The following is a 19,344-nucleotide window of genomic DNA, read 5'->3' as shown; positions in this document are numbered from 1 at the left end:
TTTGATGTTGTTGTTTCGACAGGAAGAGGACTATTTCTTCAACGTTTGAAAGGTTAAGTCTACAAGGTTAGCCAACAGGAAATGTCATTAGGCTCTGAGCTGCAACACAGCATCTTATCCAAGGCTGCAGGGCAAGAGGCTTTGTATCTCTCACCCTCCAAAGTGTCCCTCGTTCATTGGACTTGCATTCATTTTCAATCATCCATTATTCTAGTCTCACGCAGAAATAAATGTGTGTGGAAATTAGCATCCAAACCAAAGCATTCCCTTTCACATGCCAATCTAGTTTTTGCTGCTTTAACAGATACAGGCATTTGTAAACCACTAGGGATGAATGATTTTGTTAAAATAGCAGGCATTATTGAAAGTCATATCAGCATGTGAATGCCAGTATTTCACTCAGAGTCATACAGCCTAGAAACAGGCCATAAGACCACAAGACATAGGGGCAGAATTAGGCCATTCAGCCCATCAGGTCTGCTTCGCCATTCCATCTTGGCTGATCCTGGATCGCACTCAACCCCATACACCTGTCTTCTCGCCGTACCCTTTGATGCCCTGACCTGTTAACCTGCTTTAAACGTGCCCACAGACCTGGTCTCCACCATTCAGCCCACTGCTTCCACCACACGGTTTGAGGCTTATGCTTCTTACCTCCACATAGAACGTAGCAACTGGATGTAGATGGAGGGCAAGTGGTCACATCAACCTGCCTCAGCACTGAACACGTTTGCAGCTGATCACGGCAACTCAAATTCTTCACCCAAGTTCAAGTCCCCTCCTCTTGGCCCCTCACTTGCCCCATAAATTCACCAAGAATAATCTATCTGGATAACACACAAAAAACAAAGCTTTTTACTGCATCTGGATGTATGTGACAAATAATAAACCAATTATGCAGTAGTCATGGAAAAGGACAGCACAGAAACTGACCATTCAGCCCATCTAGTCCATGCCAAAACCATTTAAACTGCCTACTCCCGTCGACCTGCACCAGGGCCACAGCCCTCCGTACCCCTACCATCAGCGTACCTATACAAACTTTGCTCAAGTGTTGAAATTGAGCTCATGTGCACCACTTGTACCTCCTCAATAACTGAACATCCTCAGCTGACTGGGTTGAGAATTCCTGACATTGTGACCCCCCATTTCCCCATTCCGAATTCTCCCACTTGAAGAAATAGACTCTAGGCATCTTGAGTCTCAATGAAATTATCCCGCACTTTTCTAAATTCCACTGAGTTTAACCGGATGTTTTTAATTCTAAACCACTAATGATAATGGATTGTGTGCGTTGGAAAGATGCCAACTGAGTTTTGTAAACTGTAATGCCTTCTTGAACCTCTTGTTGATATCTCGCTCCAGGTGACGTAGACACATTAACAAAGCTCATCCAGCACCACGTCCCCGAGGCCCAGCTAATAGAGAACGTTGGCCAAGAGTTGTACTACCTGCTCCCCAGTAAAGACATCAAACACCGTGCTTATGCCAGCCTGTTCCGAGAAATTGAGGAGACGCTGCAAGATTTAGGCCTCAGCAGCTTTGGGGTATCTGATACCTCACTGGAGGAGGTGAGGCTGGTTATTACTTACTCCAAGAAGTTTTGGTTACCAGCATCTCAAGTCACAGATTCATGGCATTAACGAACATAGAAACAGGCCCTTCAGTCCATCTGATCTCTGCTGCCCACATCGCTGACGTGAACTAGTCCCATTTGCCTGCATTTGGTCCACGTCCCTCTAAACCAGGAGTTCCCAAACTTTTTCGTGCCATGGGGCTCCTACCATTAACAGAGGGGTCTGTGGACCCCAGGTGGGAAACCTCTGTTCTAAACCAAATTATTTGGTAGTTGAACCAAAACAGCCTTTCCAAAGTTGTGTCTGTAGAAATAGTGAGAAGCCATTAGGTAAGATTCTTGCAGACAAAGCACAAAGGTTCCAGCTCCTACAACTAGGTGGTTTTTAGTTGAATAGAGGTAAATGTTGTCTTTTAAATGTACTAATGGGATGCTCACTTAAGCCAGAGATCAGGTGAAGATTTTTCTCTCAGAGGAGCTTTGGTCTTTGAAGAGAAATGGAAAAATAAATCCTTGAATGTTTTTATGACAAATAGATTATCATATAGTGGGCATGTACTGTCGGCACCAGAGTGTGTAACAGGACGTGCAGGATGTCCCCAGAACATCCTTAGTTTGTGTTGGTTGTCAACACAAACAATGAATTTCACGAACACGAGGAAGTCTGCAGATGCTGGAATGTATGAAGACTGTAACACACACAAAATGCTGGAGGAACTCAGCAGGTCAGGCAGCACCTATGGAAAAGAGTAAACAGTCGATGTTTCGGGCCAAGGCCCTTCTTCAGGACAGAGAAGGAGGTGGGAAAATGCCAGAATAAAAAGGTGGGGGGAGGGGAAGGAGGCCAGCTGGAAAGTGATAGGTGAAGCCAAGCGGGTAGGAAAGGTCGAGGACTGGAGAAGAAGGAATATGATTGGGGAACAGAGTATACCTTAGAAAAGGGGAAGGGACCCAGGGGCAAGAAATAGGAAGGAGAGAATAGGGAAAAAGGTTGGAGTGGGGAATAGAGGAGGGATATTTGTTCACAGGAAACAGAAATTGATATTTATGCCATCAGGTTGGAGGGTACCCCAGATGAAATACAAGGTGTTTCTCCTCCACACCTAGGGTGGCCTCACCTTGGCACAAGAGAAGGCCATGGATTGCCACATCAGGATGGGAATGGGAATTAAAATGTTTGGCCATCGGGAAGCCCTGCTTGCAGTGGATGGCGTATTTCATGATGTGCTTGTGATAAATTAACAAATCTGAATCTTTATAAGGAGGGAACTGAAAGGGAGATAGTAGTGACAGACTGAAATTGTGATCAAATGACCATGATCTTATTAAACTAAGGAGCAACTTTGAGGGCATGACTTAGCTACTCCTGCCCCTTATTAAAATATTTATATTTACTTATATTATATTTTGGTATCTTTACGTGTCTGAGAATATCAAAAATCTATGTTTTTTCAAACTTTCTGGAGGAACGCAGCAGATTGAGCAGCTTCTGTGGGGTGGGGGAAGGGTTGGCGACAGTTCCATTTCCTACTGCAGATGTAGTTCAAGCCGTCGAGTTCCTCCAGCAGATAGTTTGTTGTTCCAGATCCCAGCATCTGCAGTCTCCTGTGTCTTGACAGAGGCAAACAAATTGGATTAAGGAAGTCCATGTGGACATTTGTAGCATTGTTAACTAATAAGTTCAGAGATGAGGTCTGGAACTGTGTTCATGTGTTACCTCATAGGTGTGATCTACATGACCTTACACCCAATAGCTGAAGCATGTAAGTTTTTTTGAAATAGTTGTAGTATACACCCAGTGGCCACCTTATTAGCTACATCTGTACACGCTGTTAATGCAAATGTCTAATCAGCCAATTATTTGGCAGCAACTCGATGCATAAAGGCATGCAGGCATGGTCAAGTTGTTGTTCAGATGAAGTATCAGAATGGGGAAGAAATGTGATCTAAGTGACTTTGACCATGAAATGATTGCTGGTGCCAGATGGGGTGGTTTAAGTATCTCAGAAACTGCAGATCTCCTGGGATTTCCATGCGCCCCAGTCTCTAGGGTTTACAAAGAATGATGTGAAAAACAAACAAAAAAGAAATACAATGAGTGGCAGATCTGTGGGCAAAAATATGTTGTTAATGAGAGATCAGAGGAGAATGGACAGACTGGTAGATTAGGATAATAATCTATGAGACAGGTCAGTATCTGAAAAGTGGCAGATATTACATCAGCTGGTGGATAATACCCAGCAGGGATTTATCCCAATTAGAAAGAGGAATTCCCTGGGAAAGAGGCACACAGAAGGAGGACATGCCCTCGTCTCATTACTACCATCAGGAAGAATCAATGTTTTAGGAACAGCTTCTAGTCAAAGTCAAAGTAACACTTATTAGCAGAATACAAATATGTCACTACATACAACCCTGAGATTCTTTTTCTGCGGGCATACTTAGCAAATCTATAGAACAGTAACTAAACAGGATCAATGGGCAACAAACTGGGCAAACGCAAATATAAATAAACAACAAGCATGAAATAACAGTCCTTAAATGAGTGATGCTATGCCCTTTTCAAGAGCCTGATGGTTGAGGGGTAGTAACTGTTCTTGGACCTGGTGGTGTGAGTCCTGAGGCTCTTGTACCTCCTACCACATGACAGCAGAGAGAAAAGAACATGGCCTGGGTGGTGAGCATCTTTGATGATGGACGTTGCTTTTCTACGGCAATGTTTCATGTAGATGTGCTCACTGGTAGGGAGGGCTTTACCCGTGATGTACCAGGCCAAATCCATTACCTTTTGTAGGATTTTCCACTCAAAGGTATTGGTGTTCCCATACCAGGCCGTAGTGCAGCCAGTCAGCTCATTTTCTATCACACATCTATAGAAGCTTGCCAAAGTTTCAATGACATGCCGAATCTCTGCAGAATCCTGAGAAAGTAGAGACGCTGTCGTGCTTTCTTCACATTATATTTATTATGATGGGTCCAGGACAGGTCCTCTGAGATAGTGACACCCTCCACCATCAGATTTATGAATGGTCCATGAACACTACCTCACGATTTTTGCTCTCTCTTGCACTATTTGTTCAATTCTTTATTAGAATTTCTTTAAACATAGTATTTTTTGTGTATTGCCGCAAAACAATATATTTCAATCCATACATCAGTATAGTAAATCTGATTCTAAGACTGGTTAACAAAGCAAGTCAAGGATAATGTTACATTGAAAAATATGGCATACAAAGAACAAGGACTGATAGCAGGCCAGAGGACTGTGATCCCACAGCGAAAAACTAAAGAGCTCATAAGGATGGAGAAAACTGATTTTGAGAGAAAATCAAAGCAAACAGTACAAGTTCCCAGAGACATGCAAATACAAGGAAGTCAAGGATGGAAAGTTCAAAGTAAATTTATTATCAAAATAAACCACATACAACTTTGTAATTTAATTTCTTGCAGGGATCCACAGGAAAATAAAGAAATATAATAAATCCATGCAAAACCACACCTAACAAAGGCAGACTCCCTAAATGTGAGTTTATAGGCTATGTAGTCTGTTCATCCACACCAGTTCAGAGCCCAGTGATTGTAAGCAACAACTGTTCCTGAAGCTGGTGGTGTGGGGACCCAAGACTCCTGCACCTCCTGCCTAATGGTAATTAGGGAGAAGAGAGGGAGGTGGTTCGATCACAGGCAGATGGGATGGGCTCAGCTGGAGGGTCCTGGCTGGCACGGAGTAGTGGGACTGAACACCAGTTCCCTTTCCACCGTCAGGCCTCGACACTTCGATCTGGCTTGAAGTCCACTCTCTGTGGCTCTCTCTTCTGGCAGTGGCCACACCTACATTCCTGAAAGTCGAATTCGCTGAATGCTTCAGGAAATTGTAAACTTGCTAGTTTGTTCGAGTGGTTCAGAAGTTCATTTCTTATAGGGAAATCACAGGCTGCAGATTGCAACGGCCATAGTTCAGAAGGAAAGGAAGTAGAATATCTAGCAGTTTTGTGAACTGCCTGCAAAACGTTGCTGTATATCGCCAGCGGCATCATGAAGTATGGACCATTAGATCCAATCTGTTGAATTAATATCATCATCATCATTATGAGCGATGTCATATGACATCATCATTATGGACATGTCATATGACATCATCATTATGGACATGTGGTATGACGTGGGCAATCATGGCCTTTGACTATGATTGTTCTTGTCAATTTTTTTCTACAGAGGTGATTTGCCATTGCCTTTTCAAGATGGGAGACCCCAGCCATTGTCAACACTCTTCAGAGATTGTCTGCCTGGCATCAGTGGTCGCATATCCAGGACCGGTGATATGCACCAGTTGCTCATACGACCACCCACCACCTGCTCCCATGGCTTCATGTAACCCTGATCGGGAATGTAAGCAGGTGCTACACCTTGCCCAAATGGGACCTGCAGGCTAGCGGAGGGAAGGAGGGTTTTACACCTCCTTTAGTAGGGAAGTAACTCCACCCATCACCCAGGTGAATTGATAGCAGGAGCTAAAACAAGGGCTGATATGTTAAGTTAACTCATTGTTTCGGTCTTCACCGTGGAGGATAGCTGCAAATGTGTTAAGGTAACAGTTGGGCTAATATTGGAATCAGGTTTATGGTCACTGATATAGGTCATGAAATTTGTTGTTTTGAGACAGGATGAGTGGACAAGGGTGTCATGTAGAGATCGACCCCTATGGAAAGCGGGGAGGTGGGGAGGGGAAGGTGGCTGAATTGTAGTGCTACATCTATTTTCTTGTTTTGAACCCATCACTCCTGTGCAAGGAGTTTCCCAATGATTCAACCACTTTCTGAAACTGACAGTTCAATTTTAGCTATGGGGTTTCCAACCAGCAGTTGTGGGCCTGAGTGAGTCATCGTTGTGTTGGACAGAAATTTCAGTGCAGATCCACCCACGAGTCTACCATGGCTGCATGAAAGATTTCTTTCTACTTCTTCCTAAAATGCAGTGAACATTTATAGCTCTTCGCTGACTGATCTCAGAACTAAGTGACCAACTTCAGGAGATGAATAACAGTTAATAGCATTGGAGCAAACACGAGGAAATCTGCAGATGCTGGAAATTCAAACAACAACACACACAAAGTGCTGGTGGAACACAGCAGGCCAGGCAGCATCTATAGGGAGAAGCGCTGTTGACGTTTCCGGCCGAGACCCTTCGTCAGGACTAATCGAAAGGAAAGATAGTAAGAGATTTGAAAGTAGTGGGGGAAGGGGGAAATGCTAAATGATAGGAGAAGACCGGAGGGGGTGGGATGAAGCTGAGAGCTGGAAAGGTGATTGGCGAAAGTGATACAGAGCTCGAGAAGGGAAAGGATCATGGGACGGGAGGCCTCGGGAGAAAGAAAGGAGGGGGGAGCACCAGAGGGAGATGGAGAACAGGCAACAACTAAATACGTCAGGGATGGGGTAAGAAGGGGAGGAGGGGCATTAACGGAAGTTAGAGAAGTCAATGTTCATGCCATCAGGTTGGAGGCTACCTAGCCGGTATAACAGGTATTGTTCCTCCAACCTGAGTGTGGCTTCATTTTGACAATAGAGGAGGCCATGGATAGACATATCAGAATGGGAACTGGACGTGGAATTAAAATATGTGGCCACTGGGAGATCCTGCTTTCTCTGGCGGACCAAGTGTAGGTGTTCAGTGAAACAGTCTCCTAGTCTGCGTCGGGTCTCACCAATATATAAAAGGCCACACCGGGAGCACCGGGTGCAGTATACCACACCAGCTGACTCACAGGTGAAGTGTCGCCTCATCTGGAAGGACTGTCTGGGGCCCTGAATGGTGGTGAGGGAGGAAGTGTAAGGGCAGGTGTAGCACTTGTTCCGTTTACAAGGATAAGTGCCAGGAGGGAGATCGGTAGGAAGGGATGGGGGGACGAGTGGACAAGGGAGTCGCATAGGGAGTGATCCCTGCGGAAAGCAGAAAGGGGGGGGAGGGTAAAATGTGTTTGGTAGTGGGATCCCATTGGAGGTGGCGGAAGTTACAGAGAATTATGCGTTGGACCTGGTTGGTAACTTCTGGGTAGCCTCCAACCTGATGGCATGAACATTGATTTCTCTAACTTCCGTTGATGCCTCATCCTCCCCTTCTTACCCCATCCCTGATTTATTTATTTCCCCCTCCTTTTTTTCTCTCTCTCTGCCCGTCACTCTTTGCCCGTTCTCCATCTCCCTCTGGTGCTCCCCTCCCCCTTTCTTTCTCCCGAGGCCTCCCGTCCCATGATCCTTTCCCTTCTCCGGCTCTGTATCACTTTCGCCAATCACCTTTCCAGCTCTTAGCTTCATCCCACCCCCTCCGGTCTCCTATCATTTCGCATTTCCCCCTTCCCCCACTACTTTCAAATCTCTTACTATCTTTCCTTTCGGTTAGTCCTAACGAAGGCTCTCAGCCCGAAATGTCGACAGTGCTTCTCCCTATAGATGCTGCCAGGCCTGCTGTGTTCCACTAGCACTTTGTGTGTGTTGTTGTTTGTAATAACATTGGAGTTGCCATAAATAAGCTAGACTGGTTATGAACAGTAGATTCCTTCCCTGAACATATCTATGATCTAGATAGATTTTTGGAGTGATCCATTGTGTTCATGGTTGTCATTCCTGATGACAGCTTTTTAATTTAGATGTATTTAATTGCTTTAATGGTGAGATTTGAACTTGTATCTTCAAATGTAATAATCCTCCCCTCTGAATACTGGCCTAGTAGCATAGCCATTATGCTTCTGTACCCCCACAATGCTTCTAAGAATTTAAAAAATTATGATGGATATTATAGGACATCTACGCACGAAATTTGGTTTCACACCCCATTAGATTTGCTTTCAGCATTTCTGATTTCCCAACGGGTGTGACTACATCATCACTGGAAATTAAATTAGCTTACCTACTCGAGGTTGTTTCATATCACGGCTGGGATCATGGCAGCAAATGGGTAAAGGCCACAAAATTTAACGGCACTAACATTATTTATGGTCCGCTACATGTATTGAGGATAATCAGTTGCCAATGTTAATGTATCAAAGTGTGGAAATAAATAATTCATAAGCACAGAGTGCTGAGAAATACAATTAATTTATGTAGTATCTCCTTTACTACATCATTTCAGTCATTGGAATTTGGAATTATTGCTGCCTGTTTTTCGCCTGTTGTCTCTAACACCTTTAGTTCACCTGTTATTGTTCCTCATCTTCACTTGCCACCTGTACTTCATCTACCTTCTTCAGATGACAGTAGTTCAGTTCTCCATGTTCTTTTCCTTCTTGTACCTCGCTCTCTCCCTTCTTGACCTACTGCCTGCATCATATAGTCAACTCCACCCGTTCTCCATGTCTGACCTGCGGCTGTTCTTTAGATCAATTGCAATTCACCTAAAATCTATACCTCACCTGCTGCCAGCAATTCAATTTAATTATTTTCTAACCTGCAGATATTCCTGAAGGCTACGGAAGATGCAGCTCTCAAAGCAGGTAAATAAGCACTTTCAAAAAAATCCTGAAAAATGTGGTTATGTTGTGTAATTTTGGTGAGCTTTCTGGGAACGAATATATCTGCAACAGTGTGCATTCTTCCAATTTGAAAATTTTAGATCTATTTTTGTTCATCAAAGCTTAGGTAAATAACCCATGGAAGGATGGAAATTAAGTCTGGTAAATATCAGTGTAAGTAGCTGTCATTTATGATGCCAAGCAACCTTTTTCCTACAGACCTGACCAACTTAAACTGTTGAGTTTGACCAGAGCACCAGGGAATGATCTAAATACACTTTTGAATATCCATTTCTTTTAGAAGTTTTGATTGTTTACCTTTGGACTCTTGTTTTCCCTGTCTTAATCCACCTCACTCTCTTTCCTGCCATTTTGTGAGTGTAATCTTATTTTGTCTTCAATTATAATATGTTCTCTGATTTTTATTCTTCTGTTATTTGTTGAAACACTGTTATTCACTGAACTCTCAGTGCCTTTGATAGATTATTATCACCTCATGGGCCATTTGTAAACTCTTCAATAAAATACTCTCTAATAATTTATCTATGTATAATATAATAATCATAAGGTACGCCACGCAAGGAAGGGGCTGTCCAGGAACATAATCCTCATCACGACAAAAAAAAATCCTCAAATTACTAAATTCTTACTCTTTTTTTTTTTCCTCCCTTTGATAATCATGGTGCCTGCAAGGCTGTGTGATCCCAAAAAAATCAAACACAGGCATTGAAGAGGAACAGGAAGCAACAGTTGTCAATATTGAAGCAAAGGATGGTGAGTGGAGGGAGCATTCCCCATTTCCCTGTATTCTGCATGAGGACCTAAGAAAGCCAGGGAGGGGAAATTCACCTTTAGCCCTTGAAGCAAACTGGATGTGGGAGTATCAGGTGTGCGTAGTTCTCCCTCCCAACATTTATTGCAAAGATTTTTATTGGAACTGAGCATACAAAGCTACAATAATACTCCTGCATACTTCCAGCATTGGAGTTGGGGGATGAATTGCCCTCCTCATATCATAGTTTAGGTCAGACTGTAGATGAAGCCTCTGTGACATTAGATCTGACATGGTTGTTAATGCAAACGATGCCATGCCACTGTACACTTCAGTGTACATGTGATAAATAAATCTGAATCTTGTTCCTGATAGCAATCGTTAACCAGGACCTCACAGAAATTCTATTTTATTGTGTGTAATTGTTTTGTTGATCACATAAAGCTAGACAAAAGTCTAATATTAAGGGCTAAAGGAAACACATGGTTAAAATGGGATGAGTGCAGAAAAGAGTAACGAGGATGTTTCCGGGACTCAGGGGTGTGAAGTTGGCCCGGCTGGGTCTTTATTCCTTGGAGTGTAGGAGAATGAGGGTTGATCTTATGCTTAAAATTATGAGAGGCATGACTGAGGTGGATGGTAACAGTCTTTTCCCCAGGGTAGAACACCCCAAAACTAGGGGACATAGACTTAGGGTGAGATGGGAAAGATCAAAACAGGACCTGGGGGAGGGGGGGAGCCTTTTCATACAGAGGGTGGTGAGCGTGTGAGAAGTGGTTGAGCAGGTACATAGGTATCATTTAAGAAGCACTTGGACAACTGCATGGAGGATTGGGTCTTAGAAGGATATGGGCCAAATGCAGGGAACTAGGACTAGCTGGGCTGGAACTGTGTTCAGCATTGTCTCATTGGACCAAAGAGGCCTCATCAAGACTGTATTGCTTAATGACTCCATTCAATGTTATTGTTACTAGCAGAAATTAATGTAAAATTAGGGATTTAATGCTTCAGTTCCACAGGGTATTGAAACTACCTCCACCTGCACTGCGCTTTTCCTGTAGCTGTAACTGTAGCACTGTATTTGGTAATTGTTTTTCACTTTGTGCTAACTTGTACTTGTTGTTTGAAATGATCCATATGGATGCCATGCAGAACAATGTTTTGGAACATGTGACTTTAATATACTAAACCAATTACCAATTATAAATAGAATGTAGTATATTGAGTTGCAGTTGTGGAGACAGTGCAGTGCAGGTTGACAATAACGTGTAAGGGCCAAGACAAGGTAGACTGAGAAATCTTTATCATATAAGAAATCCATTCAAGGGTCTTAAAACATACAGCGCATTTGTGCACTATGTGGAGCTCTATGACTGATCAATAACAATAATTTTGGTTCATGTTACCATATAGCTACATATGTTTGCAAATTTTCTGTTGTTGCCGGTCCATTCGCATGATGTTTCTTCCACAGAATGTTGCTACCTGATAGCTGGGGAGTAACCACGCAGACACAGAACAACTTTACTGCCATTTCAGTCAGTTTTCTTGCTTCACTCAGCTTAATGACTCTTCTCTTTTGTTTCTCTTCCTTAGACCTTCATTTTCACTGTGTAGGCTTATATTGTCATTATAGATCAGTACTTTACAATTGAACCTTAAATAAGCAGGTCTGTTTCAAACAATGGATAACTTTTTTAAATCTTTGAAGTTCCAATTACTTACATTACTGGTTTTGCCCTTAGAATAATTCTTGGCACTACCTTTGATAGAATAAAGGTTGAGAGATGAAAAATCATTGCAATATTTTTTCTTCAACTTTCCTTAGATTGACTACAGAAACAGAACAAATTCCTTCACAATTAATCATATTATGTGTGTGATTTCCTCTCTCCTTCTCTACCTTCCCACAGAAAAGGTTCTTCTTACCTCTTCTGCACAAATAGTAATTATCAGACACTAAATTTCATAACTTCATTATTAACACAGAAATTAAACTCTACTTCAAATTATTAGCCTTGGTCTCCAAAGTTAAAAGAAAAGTCAACTTTTAACTCAAAGGATAAAAATTCAACATTGGAATGAACTAATCCCTGGATAACATGTAGCAATACTCAGTGGGAAAAATCATCAGTTGTTCAAATGGATCAGAAACAGTGTAAAATTACAAACATTTTAAAAAACAGATGGTGAACAGAACCAACAGTGTTCATTTGTATGAGTTGATTATTCATAGGTTTTCACACTGTACGTGAATGTCAAAGTGTGCACATTAAAAACACAAACTCACGGTTTAGAAGCAGGACTGGGCCGTCAGCACACATTCTGCTCCGTGAATTTTACATTCCCTTCATCTTCAAAGGCAGTCTTTTGTGTTGATGAAAAACTGGTGCCACTCCAGGCTTCTGGGTTCTGAGTGACTAATGAAGCCAGTGTGGGAGCCACAGATGCCATCATGGATGGGACAAAAGATACTTGATATGGTGGGTGTGCAGTTTGTGAGGTAGTGCAATTTTTTCACCAAATATGCAGTCTTCTGTTTTCATTTGACCCATGGCCTTGAAATTCTCAATAGCACTCCCAAAGCTCTTTCTCTACCTTGAGAGAACATGGGCCAGAGATTCCCTGGAATCAGGAGGGATGATGCCCTTTCCTGTCCACCTGATATCTCCTCCAGAAACCGTTCAGAACAGAGTGTCTTTATTGGAGGTTTGTGGCTGGGCATGGGAAAAAGTAGCTCCATTATACATTGATGTTATCTGGAAGGGTGTCAAAGGAGTGGTAACATCTCTGGTGAAGGGGCTTGTTATGTAAATCCTGGCACAGCTAAGTCACCTCTGGTCCCCGTCAGACACTCAGCTCTCACCTGTGACTCCAAGTAGCTGTTCACATGTGACAGCAGCCACCATCCGCTTCATCTCTTTGACAAAGCCAAACCAGGTGAGGGTAGCTGAGGGGCCTCTGTGAGATAGGGACGTTGCCACAGATGGTTGTAGAGGCCAAGTCTTTGGATGTATTTAAAGCAGATCTTGAGAGGTTCTTGATTAGAAAGGGTATCAAAGGTTACAGGGAGAAGGCAGGGGAATGGGGCTGAGAGGGATAATAAATCGACCATGATGGAATGGCAGAGCAGACCCAATGGACTGATTGGTCTGATTCTGCTCCCGTGTCATATGGTCTTAATTTAGGTGCCGCATTACATTCCCCTTATGCCTGTCACAGCAGGATAAGTAGAATGTTACAGAGTACATCACAGCTGACAAATTGATAGCAACTTGATGCTGTTGATTTGAAACAATCAGGTTTATATGTCATGAAATGTGATGTTTTGTGTTAGCAGTACAGAGCAAGACATAGAAATCACTATAACTTACAAAAATAGTGTCAAAGGAGAATAGCAAAGTGGCATTCATGGGTTCATGGAAAATTCAGAAGTCTGATGGTGGAAAAAAAGAAGCAGCTCCTGAAATATTGAGTGTGGGTCTTCAGGCTCCTGTACCACCTTTCTGACGGTAGTAATGAGAAGAGGGTTTGTCCCAGATAGTGAGCGTCCTTAATGATGGATGCTGCCTTCTTGAGGCACCACGTTTTGAAGATGTCCTCGATGGCGGGGAGGCTTGTGCCTACGTTGGAGCTGGCTGAGTCTTTAAATGCAATGTTCTCTTGCTCTTTTTCCCTCTGCCATCTATCAGTGTCCACTGAACCTACAGTTCAGGCTGGGAGGAGCTGGATACTTGCTGAGTAAGCCATGCCTCGGTCAAGAGGCCGGCATCTGTGTATTGAATCTTGGCAGTGAGCATTGGATTGTGGAGTTGAGCCTGATGTCCAGATGCATGTAATTACAGCAAGACTCAATAGCACATTAATGAGGAGCAAGACTCTGGCCCTGCTCCATCCACCCACTCCCAAAGCAAACAGTGATCCAAAACACCAACACACCCTCTTTGAGCTGAGCTGACAACTCTGAATCTCCAACGCCATTTAACTCAGATCCCTAACTGAAACTTCAGGCAGGGAGTACTTGATTTTCAATCATCATGCACAGTGCATTACGGCAACAACAACATTTTTCATTGTCATTAAAATGTGATCACTTAAGAAGTCTGGTGCGGAAGGTCACTTCAAATAATATGCGGAGTTAAAGAGAGGTAACAGGAGTTACAGAACTCCGATGCCTCACTGATGTGCAGATGTGTAAATAGATCTAATGACGAAGCCTTCAGGCATGCAGTGTCATGGGATCACAAATAACCATTTATCCATTCTGCAATTGTAATTACACTGGAATTTAAAACTATAATTTTCTTGTGATGAGTATGGTTTCTGGAAAAGGTGATATTGCTTCAAAAGTACAAAACTTTCAATGGAAACAACGGGTTTTATTTCACCCAGAGTGTTTTCTTGAGTGAGAGCAACAATGGGGATAGAATTCCTCCATGTTTTGCCCATGGATTGACAAGATAGTCTTGGAAAAGGAACACCTCAAGCGTCCAGAAGGAATTGCAATCCCCATCGTGGTTCCTAAATGATTTATTGGCTCTATCTTTATTCATCAAAAATTGCTTTATTGGGCTACCTTCCTGAAATCAGTTTCAAATTATTGCCTTGAATCTTTACTATTGGTAAATTTGGAACAGTGGCCCAAGATTGAGTTTATTTTTAACTGGCTCTGATATCTTTCAATTACTTCACTTTAAGGTCTCATGTCCCATTTTTTTCCCAATCAGTCCACTCTTGCAACTGGACAATGCCCATGTTCTTCTCCACAATGTTAACTATGGACTCAACCAGCTCATTCTGGGTTTGAATGAAAAGCAGTAGGAATGGTGCCATTCTAAAAACACCTTTTGCTTCAACGTTCTCATTCAATCCCATGTTCCACTGTGAAACCCCAACTTTAATGCTAAGTCATTGCCACTAGTGATTTTGTTTGGGAGGTAGCGGATATTTAGCAGCTCAGTGGACCCATATCTAACCCAGTGGTTGCAAGGAGAACAATGGGTCATGGATAGTTCGGTGGACCAGAAGCACCAGTGAAATGTGAAGATCTAAATTCACCCTGAAAAATCCAGTGAACTCAAGGTAGTCATTAAGAAGGTATATATTGTGCTGGCCCTCATTAGTTAGGGGATTGAGCAAGAGCCATAAGGTAACGTTGAAGCTCTATAAAACTCTGGTTAGACCACATTTGGAGTATTGTGTTTAGTTCTGGTCACCTCATTATAGGAAGGATGTGGAAGCATTAGAGAGGGTGCAGAGGAGATTTACCAGGATGCTGCCTGGATTAGGGAACATCTTTTATGGGGAAAGGTTGAGCAAGCTAGGGCTTTGTTCTTTGGAACAACAGAGGATAAGACTCTACTTGGTAGAGGTGTATAAAAACATGAGGCATGGGTAGAGTGGACAGCCAGTGTCTTTTTATTGGGGTGGCAATGGCTAATGGCAGAGGACATCCTTTTATGATAAGCTGAAGAAAGTTTATGGAGATGACAGAGGTACACACAGAGATGGGTGCCTGGAATGTTCTGCTGGGATTGGTACAATCGGGAGTACTCTTACACATATGGACGTAGGAATAATGGAGGGTTATAGGTTAGATTGATTGTAGAGTAGGTTTATATAGCTCAGCTCAATATCTACCCTCCTGGTCTTTTCCTTTTGACATACTCTTCCCAACCTCTGGTTTCCTGCTCATGACATCATTAAATCTTTTCCTTTGATCTAATACTATCTTTAATATTTTTTGATAATCACTGCTGAGCCTCTTTTCCTGTTTGTTTTTTTAAAACGAGACGTTTATCACTGGTAAACCATACACTATCTCTTTAAATGTTAATGATTGTTTATTTACATATAAATGTAATTTCCCCAACTCACTTTGCATACTTTTGTATTTGTTTTACTCGGATTTAAATCTTTGCTTTCAGAATGAACAGAGTGACTTTCAATATTTATATTTAAAGGGTCATCAGAGTCCTAATGAAAGCTCTCAGCCCGAGATGTCAACTATTTATTCCCGTTCATAGATGCTACTGAGTTCCCCTAGCATTTTTTGTGTCTTTCTCAAAAGTTCCAGCTCCTGCAGAAACTCTGGTGTTTAATATTTGAAATACTGTTGTTCTTGATCACTGTTCCTTACAAGCCTTTAATGCCAGATTTCCAATTAACCATCTCTCAGAACATTATACTTGAGCTACAGCAAACACGAGAAAATCTGCAGGTGCCGTAAATCCAAAGAAACACACAGAAGATGCTGGAGGAACTCAGCAGGCCAGACAGCATCTATAGAAAAGAGTAAACAGTCGAGGTTTTGGGTTGAGACCGTTCCTCAGGACTGGAAAGGAATGGAAGAAGTCAGAACAAGATCTAAAGATCGAAATAGACCTAAAGCAGCCTGTTTCCTTGCTGAATCCTCAACCTCTTTATCCAGAAGCCCATCTCTTATTCAGTCCATCAATTTGTCCTTCAAATGTCCTAACCTGCCTTGTTCAGACTACACGTAGACTAAATTTTTGGTACTATTTCCTTTCCACGTACCTGTGAATATGTTGTATGGTGCCAGAGATTAGTGTTCAATTCCCACTGCTGTCTATGAGAGGTTTGTATTACACATTCTCCCTGTGATCTTATGGGTCTTCTCCCGGTGCTCTGGTTTCCTCCCACATTCCAAAGATGTGCGGGCTAGGGTTAACAAGTTGCAGACATGCTATACTGGTGCCCAAACATGTTCTCCTATAGGCTTCTCCCAGCACATTCTCGGACTCATTATGGTTATAAAACCCTAACCTTAATGTGTTAGTCATTGACGCAACCAGCACCTTCATGGAATGTTTAGATGTACTTGACAAATACAGCCAATCTAAATGTAAATCTCATTTGTATCGTTCTACAACACAATTACTGTTCAGAGACTTGTCATCGACCCTTACCAGTGTTTCATGACCCCTGTAGTTACCCAGCTCCATCTGCTGATTCTACACCGCAATGTGTTGAGGCAAGATCCCTGTCGATTGATGTTATCTCTTACTAATAGTGCCACCACTAGCCCCCATCCCCACCCCACCCCACATCCTTTCCTTTTCTCACCCACCCTTCCCAAATGTCAAATACCTTGGAATATTTAGTTCCCATCTTTGGACACCATGCTACAGAATCTCTGTAATGGGAGTTAGATCATACTCATTTAAACTATTCTTGTGTCCACTTTGTTGCATATACAGCAAGCATTTATATTATAGTGTCTTTAAATTTGTCCTTTGACATGTTTCTCTATTCTGACCTTACTTGCCTTTGTTTCTGTGACCTCTTTATTTTGCTTAGCACATTTCCAGCTTCAGCTTCCTGTTTTGTTTCTCTCTCTCCTGACCCTCCTATCGCTTCCCTTTTCCTTGTCAAGCTGCCTTTAACACTCCCAAACAGCACCAGCAAATCCCTTCACCCACAGCCCGCTGTTCCACCCCACCAAGATATTGGTCCATTTCTGCTGGGGTGTAACCTATCCAACTTGTACACAGCCCAGCTGCCCCAGTTCATTGGTAAATTAATCCATTATTGTCCCGTGTACTGAGGTACGGTGTAAAACTTGTCATGTATACAAGTCTTGATGAAGGGTTTTGGTCTGAAATGTTGACTGTTTATTCTTCTCTCTAGTTGCTGCCTGACCTGTTGAGTTCCTCCAGCATTTTGTGTATGTTACTCTCAATTCATTGTAAAAGTGCATTGAGTTAGTACAAGGTAAAACAATAACAGAGTGCAGAATAAAGCGTCACAGTACAGAGAAAGTGCAGTGCAGGTAGACAATAAGGTGCAAGGTCATAATGACACAGATTATGAGGTCAAACATCCATCTTATTTACTAGGGAACCATTCGGAAGTGTCATAACTGCAGGATAGAAGCTGTCCTTGAGCCTGGTGGCACATGATTTCAGGCTTTTGTATCTTCTGCCCCATGGGAGGAGGGGAGAAGAGAGAATATTTGGGGTGGGAGGGGTTTTTGATTATGCTGGATGCAGTAAGAAGTATAGACAGAGTCTTTGGAGGAGAGGTTGACTTCCATGATGCTGGTCACCAAGTGTCACATTGGCAGTATCCCTCCAGCCATGTTCTCATTTGGTCTCTCCTGCTGTTTCTGAAGGTGTTTCCATGTGTACTGGGAGTAGTCCTGAGTTTCCTAGTTCTCTAAATTCCCTAGTTCCCTATTTCCATGTTCCTAGTTCCTTAAATTCAACCAACTACATTGTGTAGACATGATAGTACGTTGGACTGGAGAGAGTGAGAAGGAGATCCACCTGAATGTGGCCTGATTGAGGGACTTTCATTCCGGGGAAGGATGAGACAGGCTGGATTTGTTTTCCTGGATTGAAGGAAGCTGATAGCTGACCTGTTTGTTATGTGCGATATCGTATGATGTGGGCAATCATGGTCTTTCCATGACTGTGCCTGTTCTTGGCAAATTTTTCTACAGAAGTGCTTTCTTCTGGGCAGTGTCTTTACAAGACAGGTGACCCCAGCCATTATCGATACTCCTCAGTGACTGTCAGTTGTTGCATAACCAGGACTTGTGATCTGCTCCGGCTGCTCATATGACCATCCACCATCTGCTCCCGTGGCTTCAGGTGACCCTGATCAGGAGGATAAGCAGGTGCCACACCTTGCCCCAGGGTGACCTGCAGGCTAGCGGAGGGAAGGAGTGTCTTACACCTCCTTTGGTAGAAACATTCAGTATCTCCACCACGTTGCCCAAGGTGACCTGGTAGAAATAAAAAAAAGATTTTGAGGCATAGGTCAGGAGGATGGTCAATCTCTTTCCCGTCCTAAGGGTATCAAAAACAAGAGAGCAAAAACAAGGTGAGACGAAGGTGCTTAAAGGAGATTTCAGGTAAGCCTCTTGGTCAGCAGGGAGGAGATGGGCCAAAGGGCCTCTTTCTGAGCTGTATGACTCTACATAGCACAAAGTGTAAAAGAAAATCCATCCAGTGAGGAGCCGGAACGGAGGGGGGGGGGGAGTCTAATAGGTTTTCAAAATGTGTTTAAAAATCTGCATGGTGATGGAGTTCAAAAAATGTGGACTGTCACTGGACCACTGCAAACTCTCCTACCAATGGTGGAGTTCAGGGAGCAATGGAAAAGCAATGACAGAGGTGTACAAAGTATGAGGGGTATAGATAGGGTAAATACCAGCAGGCTTTTTTTCCACTGAGGTTGGGTGGGACTAGAACTAGAGGTCTTGGGTTAAGGGTGAAAGGTGAAATGTTTAAGGGAAACCTGAAGGAGACTTCTTCCCTCAGAGGGAGATGCGAGAATGGAACAAGCTGACAGTGGAAGTGGTGTATGGTTCGATTTCAAAGTTCAAAGTAAATTTATCATCAAAGTACGTATATGTCACCATATACTACTCGGAGATTCGTTTTCTTGTGGGCATTCACAGTAGATACAAATAAGCACAATAGAGTCAATGAAAGGCTATACACAAAGATAGTCAAGCAACCA

At 42.8% G+C, this 19,344-nt stretch overlaps 1 protein-coding gene across 1 annotated transcript in view; it reads left to right on the top strand.

Moving 5' to 3' along the window:
• Window positions 1–19,344, top strand: part of abca4b (ATP-binding cassette, sub-family A (ABC1), member 4b) — a 180,017-nt gene that overhangs the window by 110,260 nt on the left and 50,413 nt on the right. Inside the window, exons 26-28 of the mRNA XM_059983935.1 lie at window positions 1,366–1,571; window positions 9,026–9,065; window positions 9,777–9,857. Coding sequence (XP_059839918.1) covers window positions 1,366–1,571; window positions 9,026–9,065; window positions 9,777–9,857 — 327 coding nt within the window. The remainder of the gene's footprint in view (window positions 1–1,365; window positions 1,572–9,025; window positions 9,066–9,776; window positions 9,858–19,344) is intronic.

Source organism: Hypanus sabinus, chromosome 11 (genome assembly GCF_030144855.1).
Source record: "Hypanus sabinus isolate sHypSab1 chromosome 11, sHypSab1.hap1, whole genome shotgun sequence".
NCBI lineage: Eukaryota > Metazoa > Chordata > Chondrichthyes > Myliobatiformes > Dasyatidae > Hypanus > Hypanus sabinus.
The sequence above is the reverse complement of the archived record's forward strand: the minus strand, read 5'-3'. Positions and strand labels throughout refer to the sequence as shown.